The 15,211-nt window shown below is 35.3% G+C and overlaps 1 protein-coding gene across 1 annotated transcript in view; it reads right to left on the bottom strand.

The window, feature by feature from the left end:
• Positions 1-1,470: 1,470 nt before the first annotated feature.
• Positions 1,471-15,211, bottom strand: part of LOC124889609 (glycine, alanine and asparagine-rich protein-like) — a 56,024-nt gene continuing 42,283 nt past the window's right edge. The window contains exons 6-7 of the mRNA XM_047401576.1: positions 5,251-5,291; positions 1,471-1,576 (exon numbers count right to left, since the gene is read on the bottom strand). Coding sequence (XP_047257532.1) covers positions 1,471-1,576; positions 5,251-5,291 — 147 coding nt within the window. The remainder of the gene's footprint in view (positions 1,577-5,250; positions 5,292-15,211) is intronic.

Genomic DNA, 15,211 nt, shown 5'->3' with positions numbered 1-15,211 from the left:
CAATCAAATAATGGATGTGAATCTCAAGGTAGTAGAACTTCTCATACGTGTCAATTTCGAGAGATAGAGCCGGGTATTCTGTCCGGCAGATTGGTACATTCTTATGAATTTAATGTCTTGTTTGAGTTATATGTTTAGTATGATGTTGTACTAAGTGATTCTTTTGTATCGGTACAATATTATGACATTAAACATAGCTAAATCGGTGAATTCATTGTTTGACAATGAAAGAGAATTTCTCATCAAGGCTCTGTTTGAAATAATAAATACGAAGTATGGCCAATTTTTTAACGAAAGACGTGTGTAGTTAAAGGGACCAAGAAGAACCCCATTTGTTCTAGAAATCAAAAAAATAATATCAATGAACATCAGTTTAGGGATAGGTTACTATCTCATAAAATAGCAGATTACAAATTCAGTATCACCGGTCATGGTGATGTTGCCACGGTCGATCTTCAAACAAGATCTTGTATGTGCAGAGTTTTTGACTTGGACAAAATACCCTGTCCACATGCTATGATATAGCTTTGAGCTCAATACGGTCCAAAATATGTACCTAAAGTTTACGAGCACTCTTCTCAATATTATTGGGTGGAAAAATATGAAATGGGATATAGTGGGCATATTACTCTGGTGCCTCCCGAAGAATCTTGGGTTATTCCTGCAGAGCTTTTGGGGAGATTAATACCTACTTCATATATTGACCCAAGCACTATCAAACCAGGAAGAAATCCATATAAGAGGATACGTGGAGTCAGAGAATTATTTTCATCAAGAAGAAACAAGTGCTCTGTGTGTAAGCGCGCGCCCAGATCGTAATCCACCATGATCATTATAATTGCAAAAACTTGTGTTGTTGTTTGTTGTGGATTTTTATATATTTAAATCATTGTTGTGAACATAATGTTATCATTAATTATTTATAAAATATCTTTTTGAATAACTTCTACATCAATAAAAAAAGGCAAAACATGAAATAAATAATACAGCAAACCACAATTATTTTCAACAAATTACACATCTGTGGCAACAAATGGACATTAGCTGGAAGAACACAACACAGTTCCATCAAAATGGAACATTTTCGTCCAACAGATGACAAATCTATTGCAACAGATGGATAATCTATTGACAGAAACCCAACCAATGATCAATCTATTCCAACACATGGTCCATCTGTTGAAAGAACTCAAAAGCCGAAATTACTATTGCTACTGGATTCAAAATTGCTCCTTGCCTCCAACCATCGACATATTAACATGTATGTATGTTTAGAAGAAATAAACAGAATGAAAATTGAATAAGAATTAAAAAGCCAAAGTTGACTAAAAATAAATTTTTTATTAAATGAAAATAAAATACATTAGGTATATATACGATGTATAAAAATTAAAATACATACGCTAAAAGAAAAACACATTCTAATTATTATTATTATCATCATCATCATCATTAATGACAGCCAGTCAATCAAGTCGCAACAACAGGGCCCTCATCAGCCTCTGTATCTCTCTGAACATCGTCGCTCTCACGGCGACCAACTCTTTTGCAGGTCATTAACCTGCCTCTGAAGTTCCTGCACAGTGTCGCGCAGAATAGCAATGTACCAAACATAATCATCCATATGTAGAACACGCATGAATTGACAAATGTAAAGAAAAGAGTCCAAATGTAATACAACGTAGTACTACCAACTGGTAGATTTACACCGAAAAAAACTTACCTCAACAAGAAAGGAATATGCTCTTTGAATAGAAGTGGCTGAAGATGTCACACGAAAAGAAAAAATGCAAAAATAAATAAATTTGAGTAGAATAAAGATTAAGTAGGGATCTATTTATAGAGGATTGAATCTGGATGCGTCGGACAAAAAGGCACGATTGTTCAGCTCCATTGTATTAATTATATTCAAACTGGTGGCATTTTATTTTTTGTGAAAAGTCACAACTTTTTCTTTACATTAATACTTCTAACCTTTTAAAAATGGTTTGAGACTTGATAACAGCTGTTATTATTGAGTTATTGCAACAGATCTTCCATCTGTCACAATAGATTTACCATCTATTTCAACAGATGGTCTGTATATGTAACAAATGATCTATCAAAACAGATTTACCATCTATTACAACAGATAGTTTATATGTGCAACAGAGACATCTGTTGCAACATATGTATTATCTATTGCGACAGATGGACCATCTATTGGAGGATATGTTTTGATTTCTTCTGATAACTGATTTAAAAGTTGCAACAGATGGAGAATTCAATTTATCAGCTGTTTTAAATGTGTTAGATAAAAAGTCACGACTTTTCACCTCTTTTTCAATAGTCATCACATGCGTGTAGATAAATAAACACTATTTGGTCTGTCGCAACAGATTTACCATCTATTGCAATATCTGTTACAACATATGTATTATCTGTTACGACAAATGGACCATCTATTGGATGAGATATTTTGATTTCTTCTAACAGCTGATTCATCAGTTGCAACAGATGGAGAATTCTATATGTCAGTTTTTTTTAATGTGTTAGGTAAAAAGTCATGATTCTTCACCTCTTTTTTAATAGTCATCACATACGTGTAGATGGATAAAAACTAGTGTCTGACATGTCTTGATGGGGTAAGAAGAATAAGGTGCGTGCAGATGAATGGATCCACTTTCATGCGCAGGAGTTATGTATTATTATCAGGCTACCATGATAGACCCACATAAAGTACAATGATTTTATGAATGCGGTTTTTTACCAATTAGACATTGATCCTTCAAATAAGATCTTATATTGTACAATTTAGTTTGATAGGTGTGAACTGATAAGGTCGAAGGGTTCCAAGACGATGGTGTCGTTATCCTGTTACAATTTAATGACGGTTTATGCTCATATTTTTGTGTTAATTTTAGGAAAAGGTTTAAGTTTTTGGCTGCAATGTAAATATGTAATAGTGATTGGACTGATTTTAATGGTGCAATGAACTTCTTGAAAGGCCTCCACAGCCTCGCACTGCAGCAAATAATGATGGGACCGACAAAAATTCTCCTGGTCTAAATTTATACGAATAGGTTGCTCGAGGAGACTATTATACAATAGAGGTGCTTGGGAGAATACCTGTACAGGAAGGGGGAGGTGGGGAAGATCATATATCATCTCAGACCTTGTTTAAGAGAAAACACAAGAAAGCAAGTAAGGAACTTCTAGCGAATCTGGCTAATGAAATTGACATAAGAAATAAAAAAAAACTGAATGAGCTTCAAATGTGGAAGTGTATCCAAATATAAAAATCCATCAGTCGTTGAAGAAAAAAAAGAATGGTCAAGACGACTGAAGTTGGTCACTTTGCTAGAGACTGCAACTAGTGAGAGTAGCCTCAATGAAGACTCACAAAGTGCAAGACCAGAACTTTAAGGAAGAAGCTTCGTGAGCATAGGAGGTTGGTAACATTTTCAGTCAAGAATGAAACATGAACTAATAAATGCAGAAGTAAAAATAAGGGAAGCCAATGTGTTAATTTCTGAAGTCTAACTTGCATACCATGCCTTCTGTTTGTGTCTATGATCAGGTCAATGGCAGTAGAAGTAAAAAGGTCTGAAGTTGGGCAAAAATCCCATGCCTTGTTGTTTCCACTGGCTTTGACCTGACCAGAGCCATAAACAGGAGGCATAGGATGCAAGTTTAACTTGAGAAATTGCCATCTTGGATTAATCCCTTATTTTTAATTCAGGAGTAGTTGGTTCAGGTTTTAATTCTGACCACAATCTTTCCACCTTCTGTGCTCGCAAAGCTGCTTCCTTAGAGTTCTGGTCCTACATTATATGGGTCTTCATTCAGGCCACGCTAGCTAGTTGCAGCCCCCTAACAAAGTGTACAGCTCCACTCTACTTGAGCATTTTTCTTTTTCAAGAACGAATGATGGATTTTCATTTTTTGGATACACTTTCACATTCGACGCTCATTCAATTTTTTCATTTTTCATGTCAATTTCATCAGCCAGTTTCGCTATATTTCTCTTCCTACCCTGTGTTTCTTCTTTATTATGGTCTGATTTGATATATGGTCTTCTCCACCTCCTCCTTCCCGTACAAGTATTCTTACAATAACCTTCTTCTATATAATAGTCTCTTCGATTAACCCATCCATATAAATTTATACCAGAGCAATAACTATATTTATTTCAATTCTTGTTTGCAACAGTACGAGGCTTCGGAGGCCTTTCAAAAGTCCATTGAACCATTAAAGTCAGTGCAATCGCTATTTGAATATTTACACTGCCACCAAAAACCTTAACCCTTCTCCAAACTTGACACATAAACATTAGCAAAATCTTAATTAAACCATAACAGGGTATCAACACCACCTACTTGGTCCCTCAGCCTTACCAGTCGAACTTAACAATCTTAACCGTAAAATGTCATATCTTGTTTGAAGAATTAACACCTAATAGGTAAAGAACCAACATTCACAAAATCATTGTACTGGATGTGTGTTTTCACGATAGGTTGATTAGTAATACATACCTCCCACATATGAAGTAGTTCCATCTGCAAGCAGTTATACCTCTAAACCCATTTTTACTCTAGCCTTTAATACTGGTCAGGCAAAATTTGATCCAGTTTCACTTCCTTTTATCTGTAAACAAGAGAAATACATTTGATGTCAAACAAGAGAATAACAAAAAGAACATTACAAAAGGGTAACATAAAATTGAATAAATTAACAGATGACCAATCTGATGCAACAGATTCCCTATCTATTCAACTGATGAGGCATCTGTTGCAACAGATGGATGACATGTTGCAACAGATGGGTCATCTATTGGAATAAATTAAACCAACCTTGCTACTAGTTTGATTTCTTCAAACAGTTGCTCAGTCTATTTCAACAGTTGATTCATCGGTTACAACAGTTGATGAAACTGTTGCAACACCACCAACAACAGCATCAACAATAAAGAAATAGCACTATATGTTCCAACACCATCAATAACACAAACACCATATATTCCAACACCACCACCACCTCCAACAACAGCACCACTAAAGTAAAAAACAAAATACATATAAAACTATACTGACAACAAGGTTTTTTAAGTTTTCAAAATAGATGACTTTTTTCATATTTTAATAAAACTAATGGTTCATTCATTCAAGACTAAAAAGTCACCTTTCCTTCAATCTTCTCAATAAATAGGAAAATGGTAATGGGTAAATCATTAATAGCAATAAATGTAAATATCTAATTTAAATAACATACAAAGAAGAAGACGGGAAGGAAAGGGCAATAGTGAACCATACCTACAATGTCAAAAAAGCAAAGGGATCAGAACATCCAGTTCAGTCGAGAAAAGATATTGATAGGTTAGGTGTAATGACCCGAGACTACCCCCAAGTCGGCACATGGTGCTTGTGACCCCAAAAGACCACAAGCTAACCTATGAATGATATCTGTTGTGAGCACTGAACAATAATACTGAAATAAATACGGAATAATGGGCTGAAATGCCATAAGGTTCAAAACATCTAAAATACTAATAAAATATAACACCTGTAAAACTAAATACTGTATAAAAATTAAGTCTGAAAAGCCTCTAACTGGATCTTTCTGAAAGTGGAGTTGATGGGACAATCCCCCAACTAACTCCATTTACTAAAATACTGCTAAGCTAAAGTACTAAGATAAAAAAATATCCTTGATAGATTAGGACTCATAGCTAAATCTATTACTGCTGACTGAATCTGGCTAAGCGTGGTCAATAACTTAAGCATCTGAACCTAAGATATGAAATATCATAGCACAAGAAACGGGTATGTGGTCAGTACGTGGGAATGTACTGGTATGCTAAATGAGGTAAGGCTAAATACATGGGTTCATATGCATAAACCATAACTAACTGAATAATATGCAAGAGCTGGATTAGCATACATAGAGAAACTGTAACTACTGAACATACTGTGCCTACTGTGATTGAGTATACTGGAACTGAATTAGATAACTGATAACTGAATATACTAATAATCTAAATTACTATTAACTGAGTGATTATATCTAACAGCCCTGATTCTATAGAATTAAACTAAGTTCTATTTTGAAGACTGAGATCGAAACTAAAACTATGGGAGGTAATTATCTAACAGACATACCCCAAATAAGATAAGATAATTGAGATGGGGTCCAATCTGTAACCCCAATTGGAAGGGTGTTAGTACCATGCCATGGGTAAAGACAAGCTGAAGAGTAACCCTCAACTGGTAGATTCCCTAAACGAGAACTGTGTTACCTTCTACTGGCAGGTAGATCACCTCATCAACCCTCAACTGGCAGGTGTGATGTCTCCACCTACGCTGGCTACATAGTTCTAGAATACAAGAATTGCTTCTAAGGATCACACCCTCTGCTGGCAGGTGAGCCCCCATCCTTGGGTTCACTCGGTGATGAATCCTACTCCTAACTGAAAGACACTGAACTATTATACTGGACTAAACTGGACTAAATTTATTGAGATTACAGAGTTTTCCTAAGTTTTGTAACTGACTGAGTTCTACTAAGTTTTGTAACAGACTGAGAGTACTACTGATCATGACATGACTGATACTATTCTGTAACTAACACTGGCTCTAAATAAATAGCTAAGTTATCGGGTATTAAATACCCCCAGGACTCGATAGCATGGAAAGTAAAGTAAAGCATAATCTTGAATAACATAACAATGTTCACTTGGTCATAATTCATTCATAGAGACATTCCATCAAACACGTGTAATGCATTAACTTGTACATGAATGGGGAATACATGTTATCATACTATAATGGCGTCATTTTATTCTCATAGACAATTTATCAAACACATAAGAAGCATTCTTGGTTTATTAAATCATAAATACTTAGGGTTAACATGGTTACAACAATCAACTAACAAATTGAAAGTTTTATCATGAATACCATGTAATTCAACACATACTAGAATCAATTCTTGAAACTTGTAATCTAAATTATGGATACAACATCATGAACATAAATTCAATCTAATTCAAACATGGAAATCATAAATCACAAATCTTGTATTTTGAAAAAGGATTCTTGGGCTCTATGGAAGGTAAGGATCCATTGATAAACATCTAAAATACCTTGATTGATGAGTTCTTAGAGAAATTCTTGGGATTGACCTTGATTCTTGAGAGCTAGGGTTTGCTTTCTTAAGAGAGAATTATCCTTTGATTTTGGGAAAAAAGTGAATAATAAGGGGTTTTACACATTTTTAGGGCTTAAATCCCACATCTGGACGGAATAAAATCATGGGAAAAAACTATTTTAACCTTAGGCGCAACTTTAATTTTTTGAGAAACTTTTCCGATCTGGACCCCTAGCACGATGCGGCGCTATCATGTCATGTTACTGGAAAATGACAACTGAGAAATTGCACGGTGGCATGATGTAGTGGTATCGCATTACCACTTTTGTCATGAACTGGAAGTACACCACGACGCGGTGGAATCGCATTGGTACACTGGAAATTGACAATTGTGAACTAGGTCTATGGCGCGATGCGCCAACATTGCAGAGCAATACTAAAAGCTGACAATTGCTATTTTAACACACTCCGTGATGCGCTACTGACCTAAATGACGATGTTTAATGACTGAATTTTTAAAATCGTCATAACTTCTTACCCGATTGTTGGATTTAGGCAAATTTTATATCGTTGGAAAGCTAACTGAAGTTCCTACGCAATGACAGGATTAAATATGAAAATTACTAAGTATTTCAAAAAAAGTTATTTAGGATAACCCATGTACTAGAGGTTAATCTAGGCTAAGAAAATACGGGGTATTACATTGAAATCCGAAAGGATCCTCATCTGAAAGAAGAGAGAAAAGAGAAGAAAAAGGAAAGAAAGAGAACTGAGAATAAAAGAGAGAGAGAGATGAGTTGAGTTGAGTTTTTCATCTCGATTTTATGGCTGAAGGAGAGAGTATTCTGCTCCATCTGTTTCATATTAGTTGAGTTGGCCCCTATAGACTTGGCACATCCATTAAGAAAAATATTTATTAGGGGTTTATTTTACAAAATTAGCCTTATTAATTATCCTTTAAAAATATAAATTTGAATATATACACTTGTTTAGCCATTTAATGATAAGGGTATTATTGGAAGACCATATTAAAATCCTCTTGATTTCATCATTGGGACAACTAAATTGAAACAAATATTTTTAGAAAGAGGGTCAACTAAAATAAAATGAATGGAGTAGATATGGGTTTTAAATATTCACTAATAACTTTTGAGGGGCACGAGGAGACGGTGACATTAAAAAGACCAGATAATACTACTCACTGAGGAGATTTTTAGTTATCCAAGTAATATTTTTACCACCTTAGTATTTTATCTTTTTTATCTCGGACAGGAAATACCCAAATTACTTTAAAAAGGATCTTAAAACATCAAAGTCATACTTTACAACAGATGACAACTTCTATTTGAAAATTTCCAAAGCTCGGTAATCCAACAGATGGATAATTTGTTGCAACAGATGACTTAATCTGTTTGATTGATTTCAACAGATGGGTAATCTGTTGTAATAGGTTGAACAATTGTTTTATACAATTTTAATTCAGTTCATATGTTCAACTAATGCCTTAATTGATTAATCTAGGACTGGGTGTGAGTTCTCATAGGGTCAACTACAACTTTAATTGAATCTTTTGGCAATCGCATAATGAGACGGTATTGCGCTCTTCCTGACTAGAGTCATCGATCGATCTCTCTGAGGTGAAGTGATTCTTATTGCCTTATATGTTTAACTAATACCTTAATTAATCATAGGGTCAACTACAATAGATGACAGCACCTATTTGATAATTTACAACAGATGGGTAATCTGTTGCAACAGATGACTTAATCTATTTGATTAATTTCAACAGATGGGTAATCTATTGCAACAGATAACTTAATCTATTTGATTAATTTCACCAGATGGGTCATCTATTGCAACAGGTTAAATATTTGTTTTTATATAATTTCAGTTGAGTTCATATGTTCAACTAATGCCTTAATTGATTAATCTAGGACTAGGGGTGAGTTCTCATAAGGTTAATTATAACTTCAATTGAGCCTTTTGGCAATCGCATGATGAGATGGTATTGCATTCCTCCTGACCAAACTCATCGATCGATCACTCTAAGCTGAATCGATTCTTATTACCTTATATGTTCAACTAATACCTCAATTGATCAATCTAAGACTAGGGGTGAGTTCTCATAAAGCCAACTACAACTTTAATTGAGTCTTTTGGAAAATCATGATGAGACGATAATGCATTCCTCCTGACCAGAGTCGTCGATTGATCACTCTAAGCTGAATAAATTCTTATTATCTTATATGTTTAACTAATACCTTAATTGATAAATCTAGGACTAGGGGTGAGTTCTCATAGGATCAACTATAACTTCAATTGAGTCTTTTGGCAAATGCATAATGAGACGGTATTGCGTTCCTCCCAACTAAAGTCGTCGATCGATCACTCTAAGATGAATCAATTCTAATTACCTTATATGTTAAACAATACCTTAATTGATCAATCTAAGACTGGGGGTGAGTTCTCATAGGGTCAACTACAACTTCAATTGAGTCTTTTCGCAAATACATGATGAGACAGTACTACGTTTCTCCTAACTAGAGTCATCGATCGATCACTCTGAGGTGAAGTGATTCTTATTACCTAATATGTTTAACTAATACCTTAATTGATCATAGGGTAAACTACAACAGATGGCAGTGCCTAATTGATAATTTATAATAAATAGGTAATATGTTGCAACAGATGACTTAATTTATTTGATTAATTCCAACAGATGGGTAATCTGCTGCAACAGGTTGAACATTTGTTTTTATACAATTTCAATTGAGTTCATATGTTCCACTGATGCCTTAATTGATTAGTCTACGACTAGAGGTGGGTTCTCATAGGGTCAACTACAACATTAATTAAGTCTTTTGGCAATCGCATGATGAGAGGGTTAAGAATTATGCATATCTTTTATAATTTTAAAAAATAATTAAGATCAATTTGGACCAAATTAACATTTTCAAAACTTGTCATTCTTTTCCAAAATATAAATCAACCCATATAAATCATCCATTTGCGACAAACATGTTTCATCATTTCAAATCTCAAGTTCTTGCTCTTTTCTCTCTCTCAACAATACAATAACTACTCAATAAATTGCTCAACCCTTCACAACAGATCAATTTTTTTTCATTTCCAACCACATAGGTGTTATTTTTTACTTTATTATTGTTTGTATCAATCATTTTCTCTGTCTTCATAGGTAACAGAGTTCAAGAAAAGTTCTATATTTGTTATTTTTTCTAAACTTGCTTTTAGTTCGTCTTCGCCCAAGTGTGGCTAATGCTATAATAGGAACGGAACTCATACTTCTAACTCTTCCCCCCGAAACGTCTTCTTTAAGAGCGGATCCAACCAATGATGAAGAGAAAAATCTAGTTCTCTAAGGGTTTTTAAGTTAATGATGAAACAAAAGACTTTTAGTTGTATTATCTTGAGAATGTTTTACAATTTTGAGTTTTGATGGTAAAATTATAGGAAAAACTTGAGAAAACTCTAGTTTTTATCGTAGTGTTCCGTTGGGTATCGTGGTATTGTTGGATTTTGTTTGTGGTGTTGGTGGTCATGGTGGTGGTATTGGTGATCATCGTGGTGGCACTAGTGGTGGATGTTGGTGGCATTGGTTGGTGGTGTTTGCGGTGGCTGTTGGTGGTATTGGTATTCGTAGTGTTTGTGACATTGGTTGGTTATGTTTGTGGTGGTGGCTGTTGGTGTGTCAGTATTAGTGGTATTTGTATTGTATTTTTTAAAATTTATGCATATATCAATTGTAATGTAATTTTTGTTTTTTTATTATTTGTGGGTAAAATATGTCTGCGAAAAGAAAAGAAAGTGAAAGTGGATCAACTTCTGACCACCCAACAACAAAAGCTACAGTACAGAGGAATTCAGAGGAGCTTCCTGAATAATCTCAGTTAGGGAAAAGTGAAGCTGAGGAGAGATATGAAAACAACATTGAGTGAGATAGACAAGGGTATGTAGATAGTGATGAAGAAAATGAAAGTGAGAAAAAAAAGAAATTAGAGAGTGAGAAAGAGAATGATCATTAACATGATGATAATGGATCACCAATGGGGCATGAATTAATTTCGACATCCCAACATAATCCTATCAAAACTATTAGTATTGACAGGTTTCAAGTTGCGATGCCGATAAATGACCCTGCAGCAGAATGACTGGTGAACTTGTACTTAAATGCCAGTTGGGGAAATTTTTTAATTATTTTAGGAATATTATGAACAAAGAAAACATAGATGGACTTTTTAAGAGGAGCTGCTTTGGATGCTTTCTTTAGCTGCCCAACTTCCCATTTCCAAATGAGAATGATATATGGTCTTCTCAAGTGCAGGATCAAGTATGTAGGGGATGATAAATATTCAGAGGAGGAGGGAAAAAAAGATGGATGAAATCTAGATCAACTACTATGGCATGGCGGTTTGTTTTGGCTTGTGAGAGTATGCCATAGTGACAGGCTTGAGATGCGATTTCCCAGAAGAACCTATCACCAAGGAAATCAAGACAGACAAACGACCCAGCAAAACCAATAAACGCAAGGAAAAAATAGATGGGTTGTTGGACATTACGAACGTGGCTACAAAGCATCGGATTTGATGACAGATCTCAAGGATAAAACCATACCAAAGCAGTGCAGGGAGCAATTGTGCTTAGTTTGGTTTGCCCATTCGGTTATATAGGCAAGAGACGTCAACAAGGTCATAGAAGATGATTTATTAGCACGTGCTGAGGATTTTAATAAATTCAACAATTATCTCTGGGGATATGACAACTTCTACTTGATTGTCCAATATTTACTGACAAAGCTATCCATAGGGACGACCACATTATACGGCTTTCTTTAGGTTTTCATTGTAAAATTAATCACTATTTTTACTCATCCATTAATTTATATTGAATATAGTTATTATGACTTTTTTTGCTTGCTTCCTCTTTACATTTTTTAGGCTTAGGCATTTGAAGCCATTCCTCCCCTCTGAAAGTAGGTAATGGATTACTTGGATGAGGTTTCTCATCAAATAATGTTTAGTGGTTGGCTGCAAAGAACAAAACAAGAATTAAGGAGGCTGATCTCTTTAATCCTCTAGATGATGAAATACGTCTTCTTTAAGTAAAATAATTTAACTCAATGAAAGATATTGAACAGATATTATATCTGGTGCAACAGATATTATATCTGATGCACCAAATGGGATATCTGTTGCGATAGATTACCCGTCATGTGCCAACTGGTGCAACGGATGGGTAATCTGTTGTGATAGACGATTGATATTTTGTATTAGATTACCCTCTATTGCTTTGGTTCTCTGAACCCGACTCTTAACAAATTAACCATCTACTGTAAATTATTTAACAGATGGGTAATCTAATATAACATAATGTTAATCTGTTACGACATACAGATCATCTATTACATAACATGTAACCCAAGAGACTACCCATCTTATGCCAACTGGTGCAACAGATTGGTAATCTGTGGCGACAGATGATTGATACTTTGTATCATATTATCCATCTGTTGCTCTGGTTCTCTAAACCTGACTCAAACAACTTCTAACCATTTATTGTAAACTATGCAATAGATGTGTAATCTGATGTAATATATTGTTAATCTGTTGTGGCATACAGATATCTGTTCTATAAGTTGTCTATGTTAACATGTAACCCAACTGTGAAAATTATTACTCTCTCCGTCCCATTTTATGTGTCGCCATTTTACCGGGCACAGAGTTTAAGAAATAAGTGAAGACTCGATAGTATTTACCAAATTGTCCTTTATCAAAAAATGTGCTACTATCTTTTTTTTAATTAAGTGGGCCCAATAAGGATAAAAGTGTAATTGTATTTTTATATATTTACCAAATAAGGAAACATGACATTCTTTTTGGGACGGACTAAAAAGGAAATGATGACACATAAAATGGGACGGGGGGAGTATATTATATGATTTAAATGTATCTGTCTTTTTTATTAGTTGTGCACCCGTGGAACATGCCTACTGAGCAGAAGTTGGGGATGACCTTTTTTATTACTCTAGGTCATGTTGATACTATAGCAAACCCAATGGTGGAGCTAATAGAGAAAGAATTGGTTGGAGCAATAGCCATAACAAGAGCAGTTAGGCAAGCTCAGCCTAATGTTCAGGCTCTTCATGACCAACCTACTAAGGCAGATCTGGGTACTTCTTCAGTGGAGTTGTTGGTGCCTTCTTCAGTGAAGTTATTGGTGTTGGTGGCAGGCATGCTAATGCTGCTACCACTCATGATGATGATCATGTTGATGCTCAAGAAAAAACAAATATATTTGAAAACACCTCTTTCATAGGTCCCCCTAACCCTTACACGGGTCCATCTCATCCTTACACCGGTCACTCCCACCCCTCTTCACCTTCGTGTTCTCATTGCAAATGCGAAGAGTGCAAGGACAGCTAGGATAAACTCTTTGAAAGGTAGAGGCTATCATTAAAGCTGTCGAGGAATTCAAATCTAAGAGAGGTGTCATACCATCCAAGAAGGTGAGGGATCCATACACTCCTACAGCGGCAGTTAGAAGGAAGAAAAGAGCAATTAGCGACATACTCTCCAGTCTGAAATCAAAAAATATTAAAGTTCAGGGTCCATTAAAGAAGGTCGACATATACGCAGAACTTGGCGCCAAAGAGAAGAGGGATCTGCGATGGGCCACGAATGCCAAGCTAGGCCCACCAGATTACCCCAGGCCTCCCTTTTTTCCTAAGACTTCCATATTGTGATAGATATGCGTATGCGGTATGAGGACAAGGTAAGTTTACTTTTCCTAACCTACCCTTCTAATCTACTCAATGAAGAAGAAGCTACGTAATAGATGTGAAATTTGTTACAATAGTTGGGTATTCTAGTGCAAATGGTAGTGGTTTTATTACAACTTATTAACCATCTGTTGCATAAGTTGCATTGGATTATTGATTCAGAGAACCTTACGTAATAGATGGACCTTCCGTTGCATTTTTACAATTACTAGCCTATTTAAAAATTGACTTCTTATATCATAGTATGTTGACAAAATTCTCTGCCTAATAAGGAAAAGGCAGTTAGTATACCCGAAAGTTTATGACATTACCGATAGGATAATGGACCTCGACTTCTACAAGAAGCTCAAGGATAAGTACAATCAACTCAATAATCTAGCATCATCCTGTGGTGCGCGATTTGATTCATTAGTTTCTACGTTAGATTGGGATGAAGAAAAACTGATAAAATATGTTAGAGGGAAGAGGCCAAATCCAGACGGCAAAAGCTGAACCGAGGCAAAGAGGATTCTTCAGTCATGAGCATGGATAGAATGCATTATTAGGCTTTTAAGATACTACTTGAGGGTGGAAAGATCAAGGTTTATGACTGCAACAAATATGCCATTGATGAGGTCATGTTTTTTATCTACGTGCAACCACTGATGGACCTATTCCCCATATCGTTGAGGCAGAGTAAACTGATGTATTATTTGCTAGAGGAAGTGTTGATGAAGAAATCATGGGATTTTAAAGGTCGAAACAAGGGCATGAACCTTGCAAAAAATGATACCAATTTTGTGTGTGGCTCGCACGCGCTTGCATACATTGAATGTTTACTGACCGGCACAAAAATGGTTGAGCCAACGACCTTTCTATGTGACAACACTGTGGAAAACCTGCAAAAGGTCTGGAATTATGAGGTACTAATTGGACGCTTGGATCCTGGATATAAATAAGAGCCTGTGAAATAACAATTTTTTTATTTCAAGTCACACTTCACTTTACATTACATGTACACGTAGTGGCAATATTTTTTTTTATGAAAGTTAAGTTTTTAATAATGCAATGGATTGTCAATCTGTTGTAAAATATATTATATCGGTTCTAGCAGATTGTTTATCTGTTCCATTATGCCGATGTTATTTCTATCTAATCTATGTCTAATTTGTTGCAACAGTTGGAAGACTTGTTTGATAATTTCCAACAGATGTCCTAAATTTTGCAATATATGCCTAAATCTGTTTGATATTTTCCAACAATTACGCTTGAATATCCATGTGCTCGATAACACCAAACCAGTAGCAAATA

This window comes from Capsicum annuum, chromosome 12 (genome assembly GCF_002878395.1).
Source record: "Capsicum annuum cultivar UCD-10X-F1 chromosome 12, UCD10Xv1.1, whole genome shotgun sequence".
Lineage (NCBI taxonomy): Eukaryota > Viridiplantae > Streptophyta > Magnoliopsida > Solanales > Solanaceae > Capsicum > Capsicum annuum.
This window is presented reverse-complemented; position numbering and strand designations above follow the sequence as displayed.